The sequence below is a fragment of the Leopardus geoffroyi genome, chromosome B2 (genome assembly GCF_018350155.1).
Source record: "Leopardus geoffroyi isolate Oge1 chromosome B2, O.geoffroyi_Oge1_pat1.0, whole genome shotgun sequence".
Classification (NCBI taxonomy): Eukaryota; Metazoa; Chordata; class Mammalia; order Carnivora; family Felidae; genus Leopardus; species Leopardus geoffroyi.
Window position 1 is genome coordinate 67,819,453 of NC_059332.1, and position 25,470 is coordinate 67,844,922.

At 37.7% G+C, this 25,470-nt stretch overlaps 1 protein-coding gene across 9 annotated transcripts in view; it reads right to left on the reverse strand.

The window, feature by feature from the left end:
• The window catches only part of COL12A1 (collagen type XII alpha 1 chain), a 123,808-nt gene that overhangs the window by 44,023 nt on the left and 54,315 nt on the right, over positions 1-25,470 (reverse strand). For 7 of the 9 annotated variants that reach the window (XM_045498794.1, XM_045498796.1, XM_045498788.1 and 4 more), the window contains 15 exons: positions 23,785-23,924; positions 23,107-23,236; positions 16,007-16,149; positions 15,566-15,695; positions 13,565-13,701; positions 12,347-12,476; positions 8,651-8,790; positions 8,250-8,382; positions 8,091-8,117; positions 7,608-7,750; positions 4,787-4,916; positions 3,964-4,103; positions 3,402-3,531; positions 2,013-2,155; positions 563-692 (listed from right to left, as the gene is read on the reverse strand). In XM_045498794.1, coding sequence (XP_045354750.1) covers positions 563-692; positions 2,013-2,155; positions 3,402-3,531; positions 3,964-4,103; positions 4,787-4,916; positions 7,608-7,750; positions 8,091-8,117; positions 8,250-8,382; positions 8,651-8,790; positions 12,347-12,476; positions 13,565-13,701; positions 15,566-15,695; positions 16,007-16,149; positions 23,107-23,236; positions 23,785-23,924 — 1,926 coding nt within the window. The remainder of the gene's footprint in view (positions 1-562; positions 693-2,012; positions 2,156-3,401; positions 3,532-3,963; positions 4,104-4,786; positions 4,917-7,607; positions 7,751-8,090; positions 8,118-8,249; positions 8,383-8,650; positions 8,791-12,346; positions 12,477-13,564; positions 13,702-15,565; positions 15,696-16,006; positions 16,150-23,106; positions 23,237-23,784; positions 23,925-25,470) is intronic. The other 2 variants (XM_045498790.1, XM_045498793.1) reach the window with 1 other exon arrangement.

A 25,470-nucleotide genomic window follows, 5' to 3' on the forward strand; every position in this document is an offset into this window, starting at 1 on the left:
AAAATAGAATAAAGTTAGTTGCCCACTTGTGAGCATGGCAGACATGGGGGTGGCGGAAGGGGCATAGGATAATTTTACGAAGGTACAAAGGAGTTACTTGGGGAAGTTTCACATTCGTTAGGATATTTACTCCCTTATGTTTGAAACTGAATATACAGACTGGGAGAGAAAGGGATTATTTCAACTACTATAAACCACCTCCTGTTTAATGAAACATAGAAGCCAAGCCCTCACATCTCTCAAGTGCCCACTTGGTGAGAAGATCCACTGCAAGGCAGAAGAAGAGAAAAACTCCTCTTTAACTTAGGTCCCAGATGAGAAAATGGCAGAATGAAGTTCCCTCAGCACAGACAGCAGTCATGGGCCCAGAGCTTTAGCCTGGAATTTGAACGTGAGGATGCCCAGGCAGAACCACATACCCAGGCTACTCTCGTCTGTGCAAAGGTGGAGACAGTGCTCACCACTTCTCACTCAGCACCCACCTCCCACTTCTCACTCACTCGGAGAAGCCCTGCCAACCTAGTTACAAGGGAAGGGGGTGGAGAAAGGATTTCTGCCTCACGCGTTCGGCCCTGGCCAGGGCTGGGATTTCCCTCTCCATCGGAGTAGAGAGCTACAATGTTCACAGAATAGGGTGTGTCCGGAATCAGCCGCTCCAGGTGCACCGTGCGGGTATTCCCTGGCACCACCATCTGGAGGGGAGGAAATGCCAAATTCTGCTTGACAACAGCTCAAATGCTTATCAAGTTTTTTATTAGTCAACATAATAACATTTACAATTAAAAGCTGAGCCCAGGCACGTCAGAAGCCAACCACTATGCTTCCTCATGAGATCTGGCAAAGCCACACTATCAGATACAATTTATCTTCAGAAATTCCCCCACCAAAAAAAAAAAAAAATTTAGTTCATACTAAACTACTAAACATGCTAAACTACCCTTAGTAGCTTCAGTTGTCTCTCATTTATGTTTACTATAAAGATTCTCAAATCCAGGGCTCATGGTAGTTACCCACAGAGCATCCTGATTGTTAGACACACATAAGAGAAGGGACCCCCCCACACACACATACACACACTAGTAGGGGAGAGATTTTGCATTAAAATCGAGAGCTACTCCATAAAATGGACAAGGACAATGTTGCCTGAGTAAGTCCCACCATACACAGAGACATGCAAATCATTTGTCTATCTTTGTTCACCGCCATTGTCCATTTTTATAAAGACGTAAATTAGTCCATAAATTTACTTTTCCCTAGGTGTTCTGATACTATTTCTATTCAAATTACTAATTTCAGATTTCTACATCATCAATCTACTTATAAAACTGAATAGGGGACACCTAGGTGGCTCAGTCAGTTAAGCATCTGATTCTTGAATTTGGGTCAAGTCATGATCTCAGAGTCGTGAGATCAAGCCCTGAGTCAGGCTCTGTGCTGAGCGTGGAGCTTGCTTAAGATTCTCTCTCTCCTGCCCCTCCCCCATTTGTGCGTGTATGTGCACACCCACTTCCTCTCATCTCTCTCTCAAAAACAAAAACAAAAAAAACTAAATAGTATTGTGAATTGAAACAGACTGGGCAACTTGTAAGAACCAGTGAAGGCAAACTTTAAGATATTTTCATAACACAGACATTTCTACATTACAACAAAAGCCCATACTGACAAGGTCTGTTAATGATTTGCATTTATTACTGGGGTATTTAACTCATATAGCTGACTTGTATTTTCCCAAAATCCATCTTTGCTAACTAACCCTAAATTTAGTACACCGCCTTAAATCGTTAGGTGCAATCATTTAAGCATTATTCATGGCCATGTTTGTGGCTGGCATTCACACAGGCTACCAAACAAGACACAAACACAAGACTAAGCTCATCAGGAAATGAAGTTTGCATGAGACTCGCTGCCACTCCAATAACTGGCTTATCTGTCTGGCCCAGCAGCCACAGCAGGAGGTGCAGTAGAGTCCACACAGCTCTTTTACTGAGCTCGAAGAGGACCAGATTGCTTACAGACTCCGACGGTCTTGTGCCAGCCACAGGAGAATACACGATGCGATACTGCTGCACGGGCCCCGGTGCAGGGTCCCAGCGGACGTCTAGGCTGTTTGGCGTGGGATTGTACACTTGGACATTCCTTGCCAGCCCTCTCACCACTGAGGAAAGAAAAGCCAACACACATTTCTTAAGTCTGTTTATGTAGGTCAAGCTTTTGTTATCGCTTCTTCGGGAGTTATACTCTGTAACAGGATAAAATACTGTCCTCCTTAAATTTCTAATTATCTACCCACAAAAGCAGATTAAAACCCTCCAAATCCAAATTCAGTCTAAGTTAGCCAATTATGGCCTTTTTCTATATGGAAGCAAAACTGTTGCCAATAAAAACAAGCTAGTACAAGTAGTAGTACTGGGCTGGCCATAAAAGGACAAGGGACAAGGGAGGAAAAACTGGAAAAGAAACTTTGGTTTTCCAACATAGATAATGGAGATACAGAAAAGGAATTTTGTAGTGTCTGCCTTCTCAGTACAAACTGACAACAGCTATGAAGCCTATCTAATCCAGCTGGCTGGTTTCAATCATTCATTCTTTCATCCAACCCTTCTTCATTCAAGAAATAGCTACTGAGGTGCTCTGTGATTAAGAGAAAAGTCAAAAAGAGGGAGAAATAGAAGATACACTCAGTTCTCAATTAACTTCCCCAACAGGGCCTTAGAAAAACATACAAATTAAATCCATGTATTAACCCCAAACTCTAGCTAATCACATCATCTTTCCAGAGCACAAATCTCTCACCGTAAGAAGCCATCTATACTTGCTTCCTTTTAGCCATCAGCAAGTATATTTTTAAGGCCAAATAAATTATTTATTAGTATACACAAAAGCCTGTAAGCAATACTACAAAGCACAGTAAGACCACTTTAAATTGGTTTCACAAGATGTTAACAGCAAATGAAAGCACACAGATTTTTGACGACCAAAAGCACTTCATCAGCAAACCAGAGAAACGTGCAATCAAGTAATGTGATAAACACATTTCAACACTTCACACTATGAAAGCCAATTACAAAACACTGTTTCATACAGATTTATAAAGCACAAAGCAAAGCAAAATCAATTTTTGTCGGTGAAAGAGAATGACGAAAGTAGCATACTGATGATCATATTCACATTTATAAGTCCTAAAATTACCATCCCAGAAGAATGCCATTATAAATTTGTCATTTCATATGCAAAAATGTTAGCAGTTGGTGGTGTTTGGAAGACAAATAGCAGGTACCTGTTATGTAGTTATTCTATCATTCTGAATTTTCCAAAATTTTTTAACAGGCCTATGCGGCCTTTATAATGAAAAGCAAAATTTATAATGAAAAACCTAGAATTTTCCTTCCTTCTCAACTTACATGTCCTTCCGGTATCTGATGTGCGTCCTCCATCCCCTTCAGTATAAACAGGAACTACTGTAACAGTATATGGGGTATCTGGCTGCAGATTCCTAAGAATGGCATAATTCGTATTCCCAGGGATTGGTACCTAAAGATTTTAATAAAACGTAAAGCACTTGATTTGAAAAACTTGTAAAAGAAACAATACCTCAAACAATATAATACTCAAAATACTAACTCAAGATCAAGTCAAGAAGCAAGTTCTGTAATATTGGAATATAAAGATGTGCCCATATGAACTGTGACAAGAGGTTATAAAGACTTTTTTAGACCCCGACACTCACCCTAGGATCCCCCTTTAGAACTCCCTGGAATAATTATTTCCCCCAGCTCAACCTCCCAGAATCCTCCTATCACCCTGGCACTAAGGCAGCAATCTATTACCTTCTACTGAGTTCTATTAAATGAATATGAACTTCCTCAACCCTAAAGCAAACTGGTTAACATTTTTAGCTCAACTTTGAATTCATTCAGCTACAGTTTAAATAAACATGCATTTTTCGCTACAGGATGTAATTACCAGTTCCTCTGGACCACCTGCTGTTGGTGCGTAGAAGAGCTTGTACTGACGAGGGTTTCCCTCTGCGTGGTCCCAGCGAACATTCAAGGTGCTGGTAGAAGGGTCATACACTCTGAGGTTCCTCACAGTATTCAGAGGTTCTGCAATGCACAGAAATCACATGACAGTATGATCCCAACTACGAAGCACACTCAAAATGCACATTCGTTGATATTTCCCAGGCCCCTTGAATTGTGTAGTTGTGTAGTGCATGCTCTGTGTGGGATTCAGAAGAAAACCCAGATTCAGTGATTAATAATGCCAAAAAATGCAAGTAACTAGCCATTGTTCAAATAACAGTGGTGCTATTTCTCTTTTGTGGCCTTTTAGACTTTTGTTGCCCTAAAATTCCATTTTATTGGGAATCCATTTTCCACCTGGTCTTTCTTGACAGGGTTTTTTTTCTACTTTAAACAGTTTCTAAATAAAATTCTGTATTTCAAGAAAAAAAAAGCAGAGACCCCATAAATGGGCACCCCACAAATATTTGTTGAAGTAGTGAATAAATAAAAGAATTTCTTTGGTAATCCGGTACACTTGTCTCCTCTCCACAAAATATTTTGGCCCCAAAGTGGTTTCTTTTTCAGTCCTAGAAAGTAATAAATGTCTTTCTCCATAAACAGAGACAGATAACTCCAAGCAAGGATAAGCAATTAATATCATTTTGTCAATGCATTTTAAAATTTGATTAGCAAAACTGTGTCACTCGCTGTTTCCAGATAAAGATGTGATTCTGTTCCAGTGGTAGCTACTAAAGAAGCTACAGGAGTCTGGATTTACTTACTGGTCTTGCCTCTTCCTGTCATCCGACCTCCTTCACCGTCAGGATACAGGGAGGACACAGTGATCGTGTAAGGAGTGTCAGGCTTCAGTTTCTGCAGGACCACACTGTTCTGCCGTCCCCCTATTGTGGTCTTAAGCAAAACAGGGATAAGTGTTAGTCACGTCCTCTCCATCTCACTGATCTGTCAGAGAAAGCTCTTTCTACAGGGGAGCTATTTGAGACCCTTGCCAAGATCTGGAAACACATACCACAGTGAAGGTTTAAAATATATCTTATGGTGTAATTTGAAGTGTAAACTATGCACCTTAAATCATAAAGAACATTCTAAGCCTTAAACTGGTGACCTCAAAAAGATATTTCAACTTGCCGCCAGCACAGCAAAATTTCGTCCAAGGCACATTTCATAGCTCTTTCCCCAAAAAGGCTTTGATCATAAGTGAGCTACAAAGGAATTTTCAGATAGAAAGAACTGCCTAATATTAGAAGCTCCACACCATTCACTAGTATTTTTACTTTTTTAAAGATGTTTTTTATTTGCTTTAGAAAACACACTAAAATGATTCAGCAAAAGATCTAAAGCACTGGAATTTCTCCTCCCTGCCCTCCCCCTACCCCCCGCCCCAAAAGTGCCATTCTAACAGCATTAGCTGTGTAAACTACGTGACTGGACCCTTTGCCAGGTCACTCTCAGGCCAGGGTTCCCAGCCAGCTCTGTGATACCAGGCTTGAGGTATGAAGCTTTCCCAATTTCCTCCAATTACAGAGTTTGAAGTTTTTTACTCATTGCTTAAGGCCATCTAGCTATCTTGTTGAAAGAAAATTTGTATGATTTGTTAACAGTCTACCGAATTCAAATACTTATGTGATACTAATTAAAATCACATGAAAATGGCATGCTGCCCACAAAGAGTGTACATCTGGATGGCTGGATGCTCTAGTATGGTCCAGATGTTTCCCACTTAACCACCCACCAACTTTTTGAATTCCAGAAAAAAACCTCAATGAAACACGAGTCATCCTCAATATGAGCAAATTGAATGAGGTGGCTAATTTTAGTACACTGGATATTTGAGGTTATGAGAAAAGAAGTATCAATATCCATACAAACCATTTGATATTTAACAAATATGAAGGCATTCACTTAGTAGAACAAGCCTGATGGGTAAGCAGAGGCATGTCCTACTTCTCCTGTCCAACTCTACAAAATATTTCCAGTATCAGTGATTCATTACTTTATTTCATGGACTAGCAGTGAAATGCAAATATTCCTAAGAATAACAAACCTTGAGGGATTATCATTTAATACTTTCCGGAGGGTGAGTTTATGAGACTCCTTCAAGTTGTATCAAACCTCTGAGACACAGTAGAAATGGGGAGGGAAATGCTGAAGACAAGCTTCACCTGCTTTTAAGTTTTACCTAAATCTGGCCTGACATAGACAAAAGAAGTTCTGGAGTTTTTTTAAGTTTATTTATTTTAAGAGAGACAGCACAAGTGGGAGACGGATACAGAGAGAAAGAGAGAGAGAGAGAGAGGGAGACAGCGAGAATTCCAAGCAGCCTTCATGATGCCAGAACAGAGTCCGATGCTCAATGTGGGGCTTGAACCCATGAAGCCATAACCAAAACAACTGAGCCACTCAAGCACCCCAAGAAGTCCTGTTTCAGACATCAAATTATCAGTTCATCAAATGTGTCTTTTCTTATTTTCTATAAAAGCCAGTTGATTACAGTTGGTATTTAGTTTATTATTGAAAACTTATTTAATGAAAGTAGACAAAATTTCTATCCAAAAATACTGCCTAAGACTATTTGTATGGAAACCTCAAAAGACTGACTCAAAAGTCACGCCAGTGACTGGAAGGGTTCCAGTTCAGCTAAACCCACTTAATATGAAGTATCAGAAAACTTTACCCACACACCTTTAACCGCTGCCAGCATCCACCTCTGGCATCCATCTAACATCTCTACTGGTAAGGGGTAAGACCCATTTGCTGGATCTCGGCAAGTCAGGTGATTTACTGTTAATAACTCCTATCTCTCTATAGGGCTATGTGAGGAAATGTTATAGCCAAAATTATGTCAACAAAATGCTGGACCATATACAGCAAAAGAGACATTTGAAATAAATCAGAAAGCATCTCCCTGCTGGTATAAAAAATCATGGTGCCTTCTGACCTACGTGCAGTTCTAGTCACATATTTCACAAAGCAAAGGTGGAGAAGGTTCAAAAAAAGACAAAGTGAATGGACAAGGACTTTGTTAAATCAGGGAAGACCAGAAAGATAAAGAAGATGAAGGTTGTTTACAGTAATATCATCTTTCTCAGAAACCTCTATTTGGATAAATATAAAAATAATAAATAATATGAATTAGGTGAACAGAAGCCTAGATCTGGAAACTCCAGATATAGGAAATATCTATCGCATGCAAAAACAAGAAAATTACAATAACAGAAATTTGGCAAACTTTCAGTATTTGATTAAGTTGGAGAAATATGGATTAAAAATCTAAATAGACTTTAAAAATCTATAAATCTTCATAGATAACCCAGCGCTAAGAGTTTTTAAGGGAAATGTGCATGCATGAGGCACATGTCTGATGCTGTGAGGCTGCCTACCATGAAAAGCAACTTTCGCTTCTCATGAGAATGTCCAGAGTTCCCATCCAGAGTTCCCATCGCAAATGGAGTCAAATAAGTCCATTCAATACAATAAATTTTGCATCCCTCAAGTAGTAAGTATGACTAAACACTGGAGGCGAAAAGAGTTTGAGGAGAAAAGGTAGAATTTTCCCAGTTATATTTTTTTCAAAAATATTACCGTTTGCTCATTGCCTTCTCCTGTTGAAGGCTGGTAAGTAATTCTGTATTTCTGCACACGACCACTAGCGGGATCCCACTTAACAGTCAAGCTGTTAGATGTTGCATTGTACACTTGAAGGTTTCGTGGGCCACTTTTTGGAGCTGAAAAAAGATTGTTGAGAAACAGAGTAAGCTCACAGAACGAGGCCTCCTCCCCAAATAATCACTATTCACAAGGAAATCAGTATACTTTTAACTTTAGGACTAAATTTGACCCCAGTAAAGGATGGCCACTGAATCTTAAATGACTTCTTAACAAATGGCAATAAAGCAGTTTTTTAAGAAACGTTTAAAAATAGGTCTCAATCGATGCCTTGCAATTTAAAAGCAGAAAATTTCTTTGCAGTGGATTTTATGGTATTTTTCATTCATTCATTTGTTCATCATTTATTCATTCATTCATTATTTGTCATTCATATGGCTCAGCAAATTAAACTCTTACCTTGTGTTGTTAAGGGTATCAAACGTGCTGAAATTAAAAAAAAAAAAACAAAAAAAAAAACAAAACAGAATTTGGGGAAATATTACTAATATAGCCATAGCTCTATTTTTTAAATTAACTTTAAAATAACAAGGTCCTATTTCAAAGCTGAACACCTACGTGTGCGCTCACTGCCAGTCAGGTCATCGCTTTCTGACTCATCAGGATATATGGCAGTAACAGAAACTTCATAAAGAGTGTTCGGGTTCAGGTTTTCAAACACCAAAGTATTTTCATCTCCATTTAAGATGGTCTTAGTGAAAGAGGAAAAAAAAAAAACAAACCCACACAAAATTAAGTCACCATGTACATCATACACTCAATGGAAGTTGGTTGACATTATTTAGCCACTACAAAGCCATTCTGGCTTTGTTGCATCCCAAGAGTTCAAATGTCACTAATAAGAAAGGATGCTTTTCTGGCAATAGAGGTAATACATGCTTCAAACAAGATTCCTTATAATGAAATAAGATGTTTTTCAAAAACGGAAGGGAGAAAGGAAGGAAGAGAGCTAACACTACCTCCATCTTGTCTGAGCTTCCAAAAGGTGCCCAGGTTATTCTGTACAGGGACACATCTGAAGCTCCATGATCCCAAGTCCCTCGGAAACTCTCCGGTGTTACTTCAGTAATCTTTAGGTTTGTTGGTGCTGGCACAGTACCTATCATGAGATAAAGCAGGACGAAGTCTATGAATGTGATCCACAAACAATATAATAAAACTGCTTTGTTTTACCTTCATGGACATGGGGACACTGGCTGAAAGTATTGTTTAGAACCAAGTATCTTACCAGTTCAGTTCATTTGAAAGATAGTGTAAGAGAAAGCTCTGAAAACTGCAAACACTACATGGATGTAATAGGTTACTATTTGTATTCTGTTAAAATGGTGATATTTTTTAAAGTACCTTTTAGTAATACTCTTCTAATTCACTGGTTCTCAATCATTGTGCATCTCAAGTATTTTTTTTCAATGTCCTATTTGAAAGCTGAACATCTACATGTGAAAACCATGGACCTGTTCACACAGCAATACACACAAACCTAAACTTTGGTAGATAATTATCTGAGAGTGCATGGGCCATCATTGTCTATGAAATGTAATGATCTAAGTAATCCATGCATGAGGTTTTCTGATAAACACTCGTCTATCTTAAGGATAAGTGAAGCAGACTGTACTCACTCTGTCCAGAGACAGGAATAACCCCAGATTGCTAATGACTGCTGAAACCCCAATTAAAAGCCTCTCCATTGACCAGGCACAAGGAATCTGGAATGTCTGCCTCCAGTTATGAGCTTTCATTTTCAATTATTTCTCTACCCCCTACTAACCAAAGCCAACTACACAAAATCCAGACCCATCAAAAATTTATTTCTTTTTTTTAAAAAAAATTTTTTTTCAACGTTTATTTATTTTTGGGACAGAGAGAGACAGAGCATGAACGGGGGAGGGGCAGAGAGAGAGGGAGACACAGAATCGGAAACAGGCTCCAGGCTCCGAGCCATCAGCCCAGAGCCCGACGCGGGGCTCGAACTCACAGACCGCGAGATCGTGACCTGGCTGAAGTCGGACGCTTAACCGACTGCGCCACCCAGGCGCCCCTATAAAAAATTTATTTCTAATAACTACAGTGAAAAGGCCCAATGAGATACTGAGTGGCACCACTTTCATAAGCACATCTGCAAAGCAAACCACATGTTAAGGATGTACTTGAATTTCAATATATCTAAAAGGTATTAGGAAGTCTTAAGGATTAAAAACACATTGAAAGTATTGATTTAGTAATTACTAAATTACCTCCTTCCACTAGTCTTTTTTTCCTGACTTTTTTTCTTTACTACACCTGTTATGTTTATGCAGAGCTGTCTGTCTACTCGCATGCACTGATATGCCCATCCAGGCACTACCCTTTCGAGGTAAGAACCATGCCAAGAAGACAGCTGAGATTGCTAGCAGCAATCACATGATAAGAAAAGCAGAAGTCGATACTGTCTGATGTTAAGGAGTAGGCTGTAACATTTGACCAGACTCCCTGATCCTGTATAGACAGTTAGGCATGAAAGGAGAAGCTTTGGGGCCTCTAGTGAGGGAGTTACAGGACAGGAAGCAAACGTTCCAGATTTGTATTGATCCCAGCAGTACCTTACTGGATGAGGTGGGGCAAGTCATTTAAATTCTCTAGACCTGCGGTGTCTCCTGTCAAAGCTACTAGCCATACAGTAGTAGCTACTGAGTACTTGAAATACGTCTAGTCCCAATTGAGAAATACTGTAAATATAAAGTTAATACGTACTGGATTTCAAATAATTATTATAGGAAAAAATTATGAGAAGTATTAATATAATTATTTTACTGATACATATTAAAATGACAACACTTTTTATATATTGGGTTAAATAGAACACATTGAAATTAGTTTCCTCTGTCTCCTTTTACTTTTTCAATTTTTTTTTTTAACGTTTATTTATTTTTGAGACAGAGAGAGACAGAGCATGAACGGGGGAGGGTTTAGAGAGAGGGAGACACAGAATCTGAAACAGGCTCCAGGCTCCGAGTTGTCAGCACAGAGCCCAATGCGGGGCTCAAACTCACAGACCGCGAGATCATGACCTGAGCCGAAGTCAGCCGCTCAACCGACTGAGCCACCCAGGCACCCCTCCTTTTACTTTTTCAAATGTGGCTACTAGAAAACTTTGAATTTCATAAGTAGCTCCCATTATATTTCTTTGGAACTAGACCGGCTCTAGACCTCAACTTTTTTTAAAAATTTTGTTTAGTGTTTATTTATTTTTGAGAGAGAGAGAGAAAGAGAAAGAGTGGGGTAGGGGCAGAGAGGGAGGGAGACACAAAATCCAAAGCAGGCTCCAGGATCCAGGCTGTCAGCACAGAGCCTGAAGTGGGGCTCAAACTCACAAACCATGAGATCATGACCTGAGAAGAAGTTGAATGCTCAACCAACCCACACGCCCCCCTAGACCTCAACTTCTTAAGTGCTATTTGATTAGGAAATTATGTGCTAAGCACGGTGCCAGGCACTGGAGATGCAAAGTTGTACAAAGTAAGTATGTCTCTGCCTTCACTGGTGGGGAGGAGGGGTAAGCAGAATAGATAGAAAAAGATTAACGAGCAACAATAGTTGGGTTAAATACTATGCAAGTTCCATGACAGAGGAAGAAACGGACATCCCTGGAAGCAGCAACAAAATGGAGCAGGTGAGACGGGACCAGGGCAGGTTGCCCTGCATCTCCCCTGCCTTTCCGCCGTGCAAGCCTCCCCTTCCTCTGAAACCCGAGAGTGCGCAACCTGAGTGCCGCTTACCTCACCTTCCTTACATGAGCCCCTACATTGTCAATTACTTTTTCTTATCTCCACAATGAAATCATGAACTACTGAAGGCAAAGATTTTATATTTTGTTACCGCTGATAGCACTTTATATATAGTAAGATTTCAAAAAATATTTGATAACTAACACAACTTTCCCAGAGAAAATGGCCAACTTACATCAAGAATATACTTCCTCCCCACCCCACCCCCCACACACATGCACACACGCACGCACACACACACACACACGTACACACACCAGTTGAGTATCTGGAAGATGAATTAATGACAGTGGCTGATAGAATAATAGTACGATAAACGTATCATAGAAGGAATGGACATGTTAAATCACTATATTGTACACCTGAAACATAACACTGTATGTTAACTATACTGGAATTAAAATTTAAAACTTAGATAATAAATAAAAACATTTTTAAAATTTTTAAATAGAGTGCCTGGGTGGCTCAATTGGTTAAGCGTCCAACTCTTGATTTCAGCTCAGGTCATGATCTCTCAGGGGACTTAGAGCCCCACGTAGGGCTCTGTGCTACCACATGGAGACTGCTTAGGATTCTCTCCCTCTCTCTCTCTGCCCCTTCCCTGTTCGTCCTCTTTCTCTCTCTCTCTTAAAATAAATAAAAACATTAAATTTTTTTTAATTTTTCAAAAATTAAAAACTTAATTGAAAAAATAAAATAACACAATAAATTTAAAAATAAAAGGAATGGACATGAAGGTAGAAGATGGGCAGAAAATAAATACAAAGCAATCTGGAAATCCACAAATATTCAAAAAAATTTGTACTAAGAAACAAAATGACCCAGTAAGTTCAGTTACACAGTCATGTAATGTTGTTTCTCAATTATCAAGGAAGCATGATCACAACTTACGGGTAGTTTCTTGAGCAGTCACCGGGGGAGACTCCCCTTCATCATACACTGCAGAAACCCCTACTGTGTACAGGGTTTGTGAGAGCAGGTCTTTGAGAGGGGTGCTGGTCCTTGACCTGTCTACTTCTACCTGTAATAGAGCAGTGGAACTATTTTTACGAAGAGTATAGTTTTAACATCTCTGTTGTTTACTGTACCTCTTAGCAAAAGAGCATAAGAATTGTGCTACAAAAAATAGCAATGGTTTCTAATATGCAAAAGAGTCCAGGAACCAGAGACAGTTTAAATGCTTCCAATGTGGAAAAATATATTGACACTAGGGTTTGGTAAATAATGACTCTCTACAGATTCAAGCAACCTAACCATTTTGCAACAACAGTTTCTCTGTTTCCTTTTGTATCACTGCCTTACTTCTTTCAGAAATGTTCTCCTGTGCATTACCTCATTTGTTATGCACAAGAATCCTGTGAGGCCCACTGGTCATTGTGCCTCTTTTGAAATTGAAACCTAGAATGAAATGAATGTGTGCACATGTATAAATTAGCTTTAGTATAATCCAAATGACCAGCACAGTCAACAAGTGAGTGCTTACGGAAACTATTTCTATCTACCAAAAATGTCATTAATGTGCCCCCAAGCACACATAAGTTTTAAGCCCATTCTCTAGTGAAGGCCCTCAGTTTGCTCCCACCTTGAATCAGGTTGTCATCGAAACAGATCTCTGCCCCAACATCATTTCAAAAACGCTCACCGCCAAAGGGACCCTCCTCTAAGAATACATTTACCCTTTCTCTCAGTCCTGCTGCATTGCCCTATCTTCCTACTATCTGATGAACTCCCCTCTTCTTTCCTGCATCCTTTGCTAGCTTTTATTTTTAGAAACATTATTATGATATTTTTAGTAATTTATAGAATGCAGAGTACCATAAAAGGCATCTTAATGAGAAGGAAGTACCATCTACATTCTACGACTCTATCCATTAAGGGATAATGATTTTGAGATCAATATCACACAACAAAACATTTCCAAACTAAATGCAACACAGTCCAATATATCATCAAGTATTCAAAAAATGCCTTATTAATATAACAAATTTTCAATACTGTATTAATAAGGTTACAAGTATTCAAACATGCTATTCTCTATATTTATTTGGGTTCTTTTATTAAACCTACAGAAAACAAATATTTCCAAATCCATTCCAGTCTTCAACTTACCTCTTTGACATCCTCTTCTGGTGTTTTGTAGCGAACGATATATTTACGCACTTTTCCAGGCACGGGTTCCCAAAACACATTCATGGTGCTGTGAGTCACATCTCTGAGTCTCAGATCTCGAGGTTTGGGTAAAGGCACTGGAGACGCATGAGAAATGAGGTTTTGATGTGGCTCTCACCACAGAATTCTAATGCATTTACACACGTTTTCAAGGAGTTGTTTGCAGAAAACTTAACAGTGTGCAGCAAAATAACTTTAAAAAATAGCTATGCTGATAAACATACTATGATTCTACTAGGTAGAGCTCAATTTTTCTTAGTAAGGATCTTTAAAAATATGATAAATTTAAATTTTTATTATAATTATAATTTCTCTTTTATATGCAGACTTCCTTCCACACTATTTTAATAAGATCTTACTTGCTATTCAGCTATAATATATCATAATTCAGCATAAATGTGCAGCTTGTGTTTATCAGATATTTAAATCAGTTAGGATAGAAAACAAAATCGAAAGAGTTATGGTCCCTTAAAAGAAAATGATAGAAAAACAAATGGTTAGGAGAATGAAGAATGAAGATGGGCCAAAATTAAGCACCCGGTAAGCTGGTAAGAAAATCCACAGAAGCATAAATGGTTACAAGAAAATCCAAATGACAAACTTTTTGCCAAGTCAAACAAAACCTTACCTTAAAAAGAACATGGCCAAGGATAACCAACAAAGAATATATTAGACAGATCTCACTTTCTAGCTGCCCGTTGACCAATTTCCTTTGTCTCTCCTTTCAACTCTGTACATCCTTCCTCCTGAACGTCACCCTCCACTTCCATGTTTCTGCACCTTTTTCCCTTCAATGTTTTTGCTTCTCTGCATCTCTGTGTCCTCCCTTCCTCCACTGTTGTATTCCAGTTCCATATCAAATCCATGACCACACTCGCCTTTCATGCCATTATGACTTGCATCTTCTCTCCAGACACTCTGAGAACACCTATCTCCAATCCCTAGCTGGCTTCCCACTCTTTCCATCTGCCACTACCTCATTTCTACAAAACCACCACCAGCTCTAAACAGGGTCTGGTATATAAAAAATGATCATTTGTTGTCAATGAATTTATACTGTCCCACCCTTCAAGGGCTCTTTCTCTTTTCTGCCTTATCATGCTTCTGTATCACTTCCCCTCCCCCTTGAAGTTTCCTTCTAACTTCTTAATTTCCTTAGAAACGTGGGCTGAGACTCAAATTTAAACCTAGTCATCTATTCCAATATGACCACCTCAACAAGCATGAAACAAAAGTTCTAGCCAGGAAAAGCAAGGGTCCTAAGTGCAATCATTGTCCTTTTCAAGAAAAAGCACCTGAATGCCAATGAAACAAACCAAAAACACAAAAGGGACTGATCAATAACTCAAGAAAAGTGCAAACCACAAAGGAGTCCACATGCTTTACACTACCTTGTATTATCTATTGGTGCATTCCCAATACCCAGCAAAGTGACAACAGATGATCAATAAATATGTTTTTGGATTGAGTAAACTGATTAGCTCACTTAATTGAAACAGACTTATCTACATGTGCCATAAAGTTTCTACTTCAGCAAGAACTTGGAACATCTTAATCTTAAGTCTAGAATCTTCCTCCAAAATTACACTCACCCGACATTCCCTTCTCACCAGTGCTATATATCATTCTTAAATATACCACTATGCCCTCATTGACACTTGGCCAAAACTACTTGTAAGACACCCACCACTGATTGTTAAGAAACATCCTCAGTATCAACTACGTTAAATGTGAAAAAAAAGTGCATCCTAGAATCAATTTAAGATGCTGCCATAAGTCTAGAATTAACTTTAATTCTCAATTGTGATTCCCATAAGGAATAACCCTGTAATTTATGCACAAATTATTCAAGTATTGATAGTGTCATTGGGTGGAAGAAAAATCCTAATGAACATTATATCAACAGCAATAAAGAAAGAATAAAAACTGGTAATATCTTACAGGTGACTTCCCGAGCAGTGACAGGTTCACTAGTGAGGTCATGCAAGGCAGCCTGCACTGTGACTGCATACTCAGTGTTGGGAAAAAGATCAGTCAGCTGCACGTCGTTCACTGTTGGCCCCACACGCATCTGCATATGGACATGCCAAAGGGAAATAAGACATTCAAATCAAACATTTCCATTTACTGGGGCTAGCCAATTATGGCCTATTTGTAACCACTAGATTATATAACACAACATTTATTTTTCATTTCTCTGAACAGAATTTCTTTTCATGCCAATGTTTTTTAAAAATGTGTCAAAGGTCACAAATCTAATTTTCTATTTTTCCATTTTGCATGTAGTTATAAATGAGTTCATAAGCAACTGCAGCTTAATGCAGTCTCTAAAACTAGAAAGTCTCAGGAAGACCCAATGATAAAGAAACAAATGTCTCCCACCTCTTTTGGCTTTGCTGGTTCTGTGGCATTGGTGGGTTCATATGTCACGGTGTAGCCAGTAGCCCCTCCCACTGGCTGCCACTGCACATGCATGCTGGTAGGGCTAATATCATAAATATTCATGCTGACCACGGGGACTGGTACTGTTGGAATGTAAAGGCAGACATCAGTCTAATTCCTGTCAATCTACTCATTTTTAATTGTTGACTCCTACTTAATAATTGGTATTATATATGCTAAATAGAGAATGGGTTGCTGCAAGAAGGCAATGAGGGTCAATAGAATTCTTTCCTCTCTCCTGAAAAACCTAATCTCATTGTTCATTGCCACCTCATACTCAGGACAGCAAGTTACAACTATTTTATAAAAAAAGAAAGTTTAAATTTCAACTGGCATTCCAATGAGTCCATATGGAAGTGAAAATAGATACCAACTTCCTGAAATGTCAATCTCTTTTTCTGGAATATCTTTAAGTTGTCTCTTTTCAGACTTCAATCATAAAATTTCATACATAAGTAACAAGTACAGTATTTTATTTCATCATTAATTAAAAAAAATTAAGTGAGAGTGCCATACATTAATAACTGAAACTTAGGGGATTCGTGGACTTCTGGAAACCAGGCCCATGAGGCACAGTAAAAGATTTTCAGTTTCCTCTTCATTTAATACCCATATAGCTTTCTATATACTGTTCAAAGATTGAGTTTAAAGTTTCAAGAAAACATCAGATTAATCCTGCCCATTATGAAATACATTATTTCCCAGTTCCTATGATCTAATATGAAGGATAGTAAGAGAAGAGATGGAGGACAGGTTCAAGATGGTAACAAAAGAAGACTCTGAAATCACCTCTTCCCATGGATGCGAAAAATTTATAGCCACATATGAAATAATTTCCTCTGAAACAGAAAGACCTGAGAACTAGAGGAATAGTACCTTCCACAACAAAGAGAAAAGAGCCATATCAGGGCAGATAGGAGAGGTAGGAGAAATATGAAAGTAATAATTCCACTGGAAAAAGTAAATATATAGTAAAGATAGTAGATCAATCACCAATAAGGCAAGTATGAAGGTCAAAAGACAAAAGTAGTAAAGTTAACTAAAATTATAATAATTAGCTAAAGGATGCATAAAATAAAAGATGTAAAATGTATCATCAAAAATATAAAACGTGGGGTGCCAGGGTGGCTCAGCATCCGACTTCAGGTCATGATCTCATGGTTTGTGAATTCAAGCCCCACATCCAGCTCTCTGCTATCAGCACAGAGCCCGCTTTGGATCCTCTGTCCCCCTGTCTCTCTCTCTCTACCCCTCCTCCACCCACACTCTCTCTCTCTCTCAAAAATAAATATTTAAAAAAATCTTCTTACATAAAACATAATTTCTTTAAAAATATGAAAAATGGGGGATAAAAATGTAAAATTTGGGAATGTGTTCAAATTTAAGTTGCTATCAACTTAAGAGACTATCATATGCATAGGATGCTACATATGAATCTCACAGTAACCACAAAGAAAAACTAATACTAAATATATAAAAGAAAATAGGAAAGAAATCTAAACATAACACTAAAGAAAGCCAGAAAATCACAAGAGGAGAGAAAAAGAGAAGAAAAAAGACAAAGAAGAACTTCAAAAACAACCAGAAAACAACAAAATGGAAATAAGTACATACCTATTGATTATTTCTTCAAATATAAATGGACTAAATTTACCAATCAAAAGACAGAGTGGATAAATAGATTTAAAAAAAAAAAAAAAAAGAACTGTCTATATGCTACCTACAAAAGACTCATTTCAGAAATAAGGACACATGCAGACTGAATGTGAAGGGATGCCAAACAATTCTATGCAAATGGAAATGAAAAGAAAGCTGATGTAGCTATACTCATATCAGACAAAATAGACTTTAAAATAAATACTGTACTAAAAGACAAAGGGGGCACCACATAATGATAAAAAGATCAACCCAGCCAGAAGATATAACATTAAAAATAAAAGTTTATTTATAAACACCCAACACAGGAGCACCAAAGTATATAAAACAAATATTTAAAAACCTAAAAGGGGAGATTGAAAGCAAAAAAAATAATAGTAGGAGACTTTAAAACCCTACTTACAGCAATGAATAGGTCATGAGACAGAACATCAATAAGGCAATATTGGTCTTAAATGACACATTAGGTCACATGGCCATAATAGATATATGCAGAACATTCTATCCAAAAGCAGTAGAATGCACATGCTTCTAAAGTGCACATGGAACATTCTCCAAGATAGATCACATGTTGGGCCACAAAATAAGTCTCAATAAATTTAAGAAGACTAAAATTGTATCAAGCATCTTCTCTGACAAAAATGGTAAGAAACTAAAATCAATTACAATGACAAAACTGGAAAAAACACAAAAACATGAAAACAAATAACATGTAACTGAACAACCATGAGGTCATCAAAGAAAGCAAAGGAGATATCAGAAAATACTTAGAAAAAAATAAAAGAGAAATAGCATACCAAAATCTATAAGATTCAGCAAAAGCAGTTCTCAGAGGGAAGTTCATAGCAATATAGGTTTATGTCAAGAAACAAGAAAAATCTCAAGTAAACAATCTAACTTTACACCTAAAGAAACTAGAAAAAGAAAAATAAATTGAGCCCAAAGTTAGAAGGAAGGAAGTAATAAACATCAGAGGCAGAAATAAATTAAATAGAGACTAAGGAAATAAAAAAGATCAATGAAATTAAGAGCTGGTTCTTTGAAAAAGATAAACAAAATAAAAAAAACCCTTAGTTAAACAAACAAAGAAAAAAAAGGACTCAAATAAAATCGGAAATAAAAGAAAAGTTACAACTGATGTCATGGTGGGGAGGGGGGGGGAAGATCATAAGACACTACATAGGAGTGCCTGGGTGGCTCAGTCAATTAAGTGTCTGACCCTTGATTTCAGCTCAGGTCATGATCTCACGGTTGTGAAATCAAGCCCCATGAATGGCTCTGTACTCAGCATGGAGTCTACTTGGGATTCTCTCTCTCTCCCTCTCTCTCTCTCTCTCTCTCTCTGTCGGCCCCTCCCCCACTTGTTTTCTCCCTCTCTCTCTTTCTCTCTCTCAAAATAAATAAACATTTTTTTAAAAGACCTACTACAAAAAACAATATGCCAACAAACTAGACAGCCTAGAAGAAAAGGATAAATTCTTAGAAACATACAATCTCCCAAGACTGAATCAGGAAGAAATAGAAAACCTGAGTAGAGTGATTACTAGCAAGAAGATTGAATCAGAAATCAAAAACTCCCAGCAAACAAAAGTTCAAGACCAAACAGCTTCATTGGTGAAATCTTCCAGTCAAGGAGATTTAACACGTAACCTTGTCAAACTCTTCCAAAAATTAAAGAGGAGGGAATGCTTCCAAACACATTTTATGAGGCCAACATTACCCTGACATAAAAACCAGACAAGGATGCCACAAAAAAAGAGAGAAAATTATGGGTCAATATCCTTGACAAACATAGATGTAAAAATCCTCAACAACATATTAGCAAACCAGATTCAACAATACATTAAAAGCATTATACATTATGATCAAGTGGGATTTATTCCAGGGACGAAGAATGGTTCAAATTCACAAACCAATCAATGTTATATACAACATTAACAAAATGAAGGATAAAAATCATATGATCATCTCAACAGATGCAGAAAAAGCATTCAATAAAATTCAACACCCATTTATGATTTAAAAAAAACTCTCAACAAAGTGGCAATAGAGGAAATTTACCTCAATATAATAAAGTCCATATATGACAAACCCACAGCCAACATCACATTCAGTGGGAAAAAGCTGAAAGCTTTTCCTCCAAGTTCAAGAACAAGACAAGCATGCCCACTCTCACCACTAATTCAACATAGTATTGGAAGTCCTAAATATAGCAACTAGGCAAGGGGGAAAAAAGGTATTCAAATCAGAAAGGAAGAAGTAAAACTGTCACTATTTGCAAATGACATGTTACTATATATAGAAAACCCTAAAGACGCCACCAAAAACTGTTAGACCTAATAAATGAATTCAGTAAAATCACAGGACATAAAATCAATATACAGATATCCATGGCATTTCCATACACTAATAACAAACTATCAAAAAGACAAATTAAGAAAATAACCTCATTTGTAATTGCATAAAAAAGAATAAAATATCTAGGAATAAATTTAACCAAAGAGGTGAAAGACCTATTCACTGAAAACTAATAAAACCTAATAAAAGAAATTGAAGATACACAAAGACATGGAAAGACATACTGTGCTCATAGATTGGAAGAATTTATACTGTCAAAATGTCCAGACTATCAATAAAAATCTACAGATTCAATGCAATCCCTATCAAAGTTACAATGGCATATTTCACAAAACTAGAACAAATAATTCTAAAATGTATGTGAAACCGCAAAAGGTGCTGAATAGCCAAAGCAATCACAGGGAAAGAAGAACAAAGTTGTGGGGTGCCTGGGTGGCTCAGTCGGTTAAGCGTCCGACTTCGGCTCAAGTCACGATCTCGCGACTTGTGTGTTCAGGCCCCGTATTGGGCTCTGTGCTGACAGCTCGGAGCCTGGAGCCTGCTTCAGATTCTGTGTCTCTCCATCTCTCGGCCCCTCCCCTACTCATGCTCTGTGTCTCTCTGTCTCTCAGTAATAAATAAATGTTAAAAAAATTTTAAAAAAAGAACAAAGTTGAAAGTATCACAGTCCCTAATTTCAAACTATATTACAAAGTTATAGTAATTAAAACAGTATGGTATGGGCAAAAAAACCCACACATATCAATAGAACAGAATTGAGAGTCCAGAAATTAACCTGCACATATATGGACAATTAATTTATGACAGAGGAACCACTGTATGTACAATGGAATAAAAATAGTATCTTCAATAAATGGTGCTGGGAAACTGGTCAGCCACATACAAAAGAATGAAACTTAGACCACTCTCATATACCATACACAAAAGTTAGCTCAAAATGGATTAAAGACTTGAATGTAAAACCTGAAACTATAAAAATCCTAGAACCAAAACATAGATGGTAAGCTCCTTGACATCAGTCTTGGTAATGTTTTTTTTTTATTTTAATTTTTTTAACTTTTATTTATTTTTGAGAGAGAGACAGAGTGTGAGCAGGGGAGGGGCAGAGAGAGAGGGAGACATAGAATCTGAAGCAGGCTCCAGGCTCTGAGCTGTCAGCACAGAGCCCAATGTGGGGCTCAAACTCATGAACTGTGAAATCATGACCTGAGCTGAAGTCAGACACTTAACCAACTGAGCCACGCAGCTGCCCCAGTCATGGTAATGCTTTTGTGGCTAAGACTCCAAAGGCAAGGGAAACAAAAATAAAAATAGACAAATGAGACCACATCAAACTAAAAAGCTTCTGCACAGCAAAGGAAAATGTCATCAAAACAAAAAGCAACCCACTGGATAGAAGAAGATATTTGCAAATCAAAACTCCAAAATGTATAAAAAACTCATACAACACAACAACAACAAGAACAACAAAACAAAGAACCCAATTAAAAAATGAGCAGAGGATGTGAATAGACATTTTTCCAAAGAAGACATACAGATGGCTAACAGGCACATGCAAAGATGTTCAACATCACTGATTATTAGGAAAACACAATTCAAAACTACAATGAGAGGTATCACTTCATATGTGTTAGAATCATTATTATCAAAAAGATATGAAATAACAAGTGCTGGCAAGGATGTGGAGTAAAGGGAACCCTGATACACTATTGGTGGGACTGCAAATTGGTGTGGTCACTATGGAGAACAGTATGGAGATTCTGCAAAAAAATTAAGAATAGATACCATAAGATTCAGCTATTTCACTACTGGCTATTTATTCAAAGAGTACAAACCACTAATTCAAAAGATATATGCAACTCTATGTTCACTGAAGCATTATATAAGGCTTATATTATATAATGTCATATTATAATGACCAAGATATAGAAACAACCTCTCTGTGTGCTGGTGGATAAATGGGTAAAGAAGAAGTGATATATAATGAAATATATGTAAGTATATATAAAGTGGAATACTGCTCAGCCATAAAAAAGAATTAAATCTTGCCATTAGTGACAACAAGAATGGGCCTTGAGGGTATTATGCTAAGTGAAATAGGTTAAGAGAAAGAGAAATACCACATGACTTCACTCATACGTGGAGTCTAAAAACAAACAAAATCCAAACAAACAAAACCAAATCCATATACGGAGAACAAATCACTAGTTACCAGAGGGGAACAGGGTTGGAGGGTAGGTGAAAGGGATAAAGAGGATCAAGTGTAGAGTGATGGATGGTAATAGACTTTTGAGGGTGATCACTTTGTAGTGTATACAGATGTCAGCTTACAATGTTGTACACCTAAACCTTATACAATAAAGAGAGGGGGAAGAGATAAAGACTTAAGGAACTGAACAGTAAGTAGAGTCAATTCTCGTCTTAGAGAGAGTGATACCCACTCCTTCATCTTATTACTGGCCTCCCTTCCCCTGGAGTCCAGCCAAGAAGGTGGGAAAAGGAAAGAGTTCTTTCATATGGCCTCAGAAACCTTACCAGGAATAGGAGCAAGGAACAACTCTGCCAGAAGCTCTACTCAAAGTCAAAGCCATTAGAACTTCTCTAATAAAGGCCAGGATGAAAAGGCCAGGAAAAAAGGGTTGATCTCATTGACAGCAGGAAGATCTGGCTACATGCAAAACTGAAATAGGTCATCTCTGCACAGCTCCTCTTCCTAATCTTTGTCCCACTCCCCACATGACACCTTTCTTAAGTGAATAACTATATGAAAGGTATGTGAACCCTCTCCGTTATCTATGGCCATGACTACCTATTCTACCAGTGGAGTCCCATGATTGCAAGAACAGCCAGTAAGCACAGATGAGTATTTATTGAGCACCAGTACAAAGAACACACTTAGTAAATATTTGTTGAATGGAAATTGAACAATGGAATGATATGTAAGGCTGCCAAAAATCCCACATAGACTGCCATCTATTCATCTTAAAAAACAAAATAATGAGAAGATTTTTTTTAATCTGACTTACAAGTTTTTTCTGTGCCCTTCAGAGGCTCACTATATTCATCTTCTACCACAGAATACACATTAACAACATACTCCGTTTCAGGCTTCAGATCTTTCAGTACTGTGCTACTTTCCAGTCGGCTCACATAAAACTAGGGGAAAAAATTTAAAAAATAATAGCAACTTATGCTGTAATCACTTCTTTCTTTTCTACGACCATTACAAAGTAAGTTAACTGCAATGAGCTTAGAAATTATATTTCGATGAAACCATTGTCTTTTGCTTTTGGAAATTACCAGATTACAATGAGATCTTAGACAATTCATATAATTTATTCTCCCAGCTGTTGTTTCCTTATTTATTTGTAAAATGAGTGGGTAAAACTAGATCATCTTTAGTGTTTCCTTCCACCTCAAGGATTCTACTATAAACTCACAAATAAATCAAGCATCCTTTGATTAAAAATCATATTGATATTCTGCAATTCTTAGAAACCATGAGAATTTAAGCAAAGCTCTTTTCCTTTAATTAAGCCCAAATGGAAGTGTTTGCCTAGCAAGGAATAGAAAGCACCACTGTTGATTCAGTTCTGCCGCTCTCTACATCTTTCTTGCTCCACACCCAACATTTTTTGAACCTTAATGTGAAGGACTCAATCTCAATATCAGGAAGGAGTGGGCTGTAGATGTTGTCTACTCACTTCTTGACGTTTCCCTCCAGAAACGGGATAGTATTCCACCTTATACCTGTCCACGCTGTCAGCAGGAGGTGTCCAGCTTACTCTAAGAGAACGATGGGTTCGCTCAGAAATAACTAGGTTAGAAGGTGCTTCCAGGTCACCTACACATGGAAGTAAAATGCATACGCTTTTATCATTATTATAGCAAGGTGATGAAATCTGAAATTAGATCGAAACAGTATTACTCCCCATATTTCAAATTTGTACACACATCCTGATATAAAGTAAATCAGTCTAGAGTCCCATTGCCCGTAAGACCTCCCTGGGTGGGCAAAGGATTTTTCAGTCCCTGAAGATTCAAGCCTGGGTTCATCTTTCATTAAAACCTGATCCCACTCTTTCTTGTGGCGCTACCTGTTTACCAATCACCTAGACTCTAAAACCTCTGAATCGTCCTTGAATACTTCCTCCTTTCCCTAACCTTATACATATAACTGACGAATAAGGATTTGGGTCCTAACAATTCCACTGTCTCTATCATTGTTGGACCACCCACATTCACCACCCTCATTATCATTTGATTATTTATATTCATGTCTTAATCTCCTTAACAATAAGTTATACTCTGTGTGAACAGAATTGGTTTCTCATTTATGTTTAGTTCTCCTATAGGACCTAGTTCAGTGGTAAGAGAAGCTACCCACTTTCTTTCTCAAGAGAGAAGAAAAACAACCAAGTCTTTTAAAATTTGGGAATATCCTACTGCCTGTGATTGTGCTCTCTCTGGTTAAGGAAAGTGAAATGACCAATGAACAACAGAATGACTACAGACCAATATCTAGACGTAACATCAATGAAAATAGAAATATTAAGTTCACAGTGATCATTAGAAAGATGTCCCAAATAATAATTTAAGGAGAATTAATTCAATGACTTCATTAGCATATCAATCATTCTCCTATAAACTCTTTCAACTTTCTTTGTAAAGCTGGGGAAAGCATTTCCATTCTTAGTACTCTAACCTTTATTATAGTTGGGTCATAATCAAGCCTACAAAATTATCAAGCAATTTTACAGTCTGGGAAACTAGAATGAATGCAACTATTACACAGCTGATAAAAAATAAATAAAGGAAAACTGATAAAAGATGTTTTCATCCCCACTCAAAGTTCTCTCCAACTAAATAAAACTACAACTCTCTCAGCTAACCCAGAGCCAGAAGCCTAAAAATTCTGGCTTCCTGGCTGGTCTATTTCTCCAGGGAAAAGGTCAGTGTGTTGTTCAAAATCCAAAAGGAAAATCTGCAAATGTTTGGAGAGAGAAACTCAAGGAAAAAAGTCAAATACATGTATTCTCAATACCCAAAGCATATGAACCATTTCTACCATCTTAGTTGCTTATCTTCAAATAAGCTAGAAGTCATTTCTAATTCGTTGCCATCAGAAACAAATCCAAGAAAAAATCACGGACTAAACTAATGATTCTCAACTGAGGGCATTATTCTTCCCATCAGATATTTGGCAACATTCAAAGATATTTTTAGTTGTCACAACTCAGGGAATGCTACTGACATCCAGTAGGCAGAGCCAAGGGACGCTGCTAAACATTTCACAATACACAAAAGAGTCCCCTTTCCCCATACAAAAAATAATTATCTCTCCCAAATATCAACAGTGCTGAGGGCGAGAAGCCCTAGGCTAATCTTAC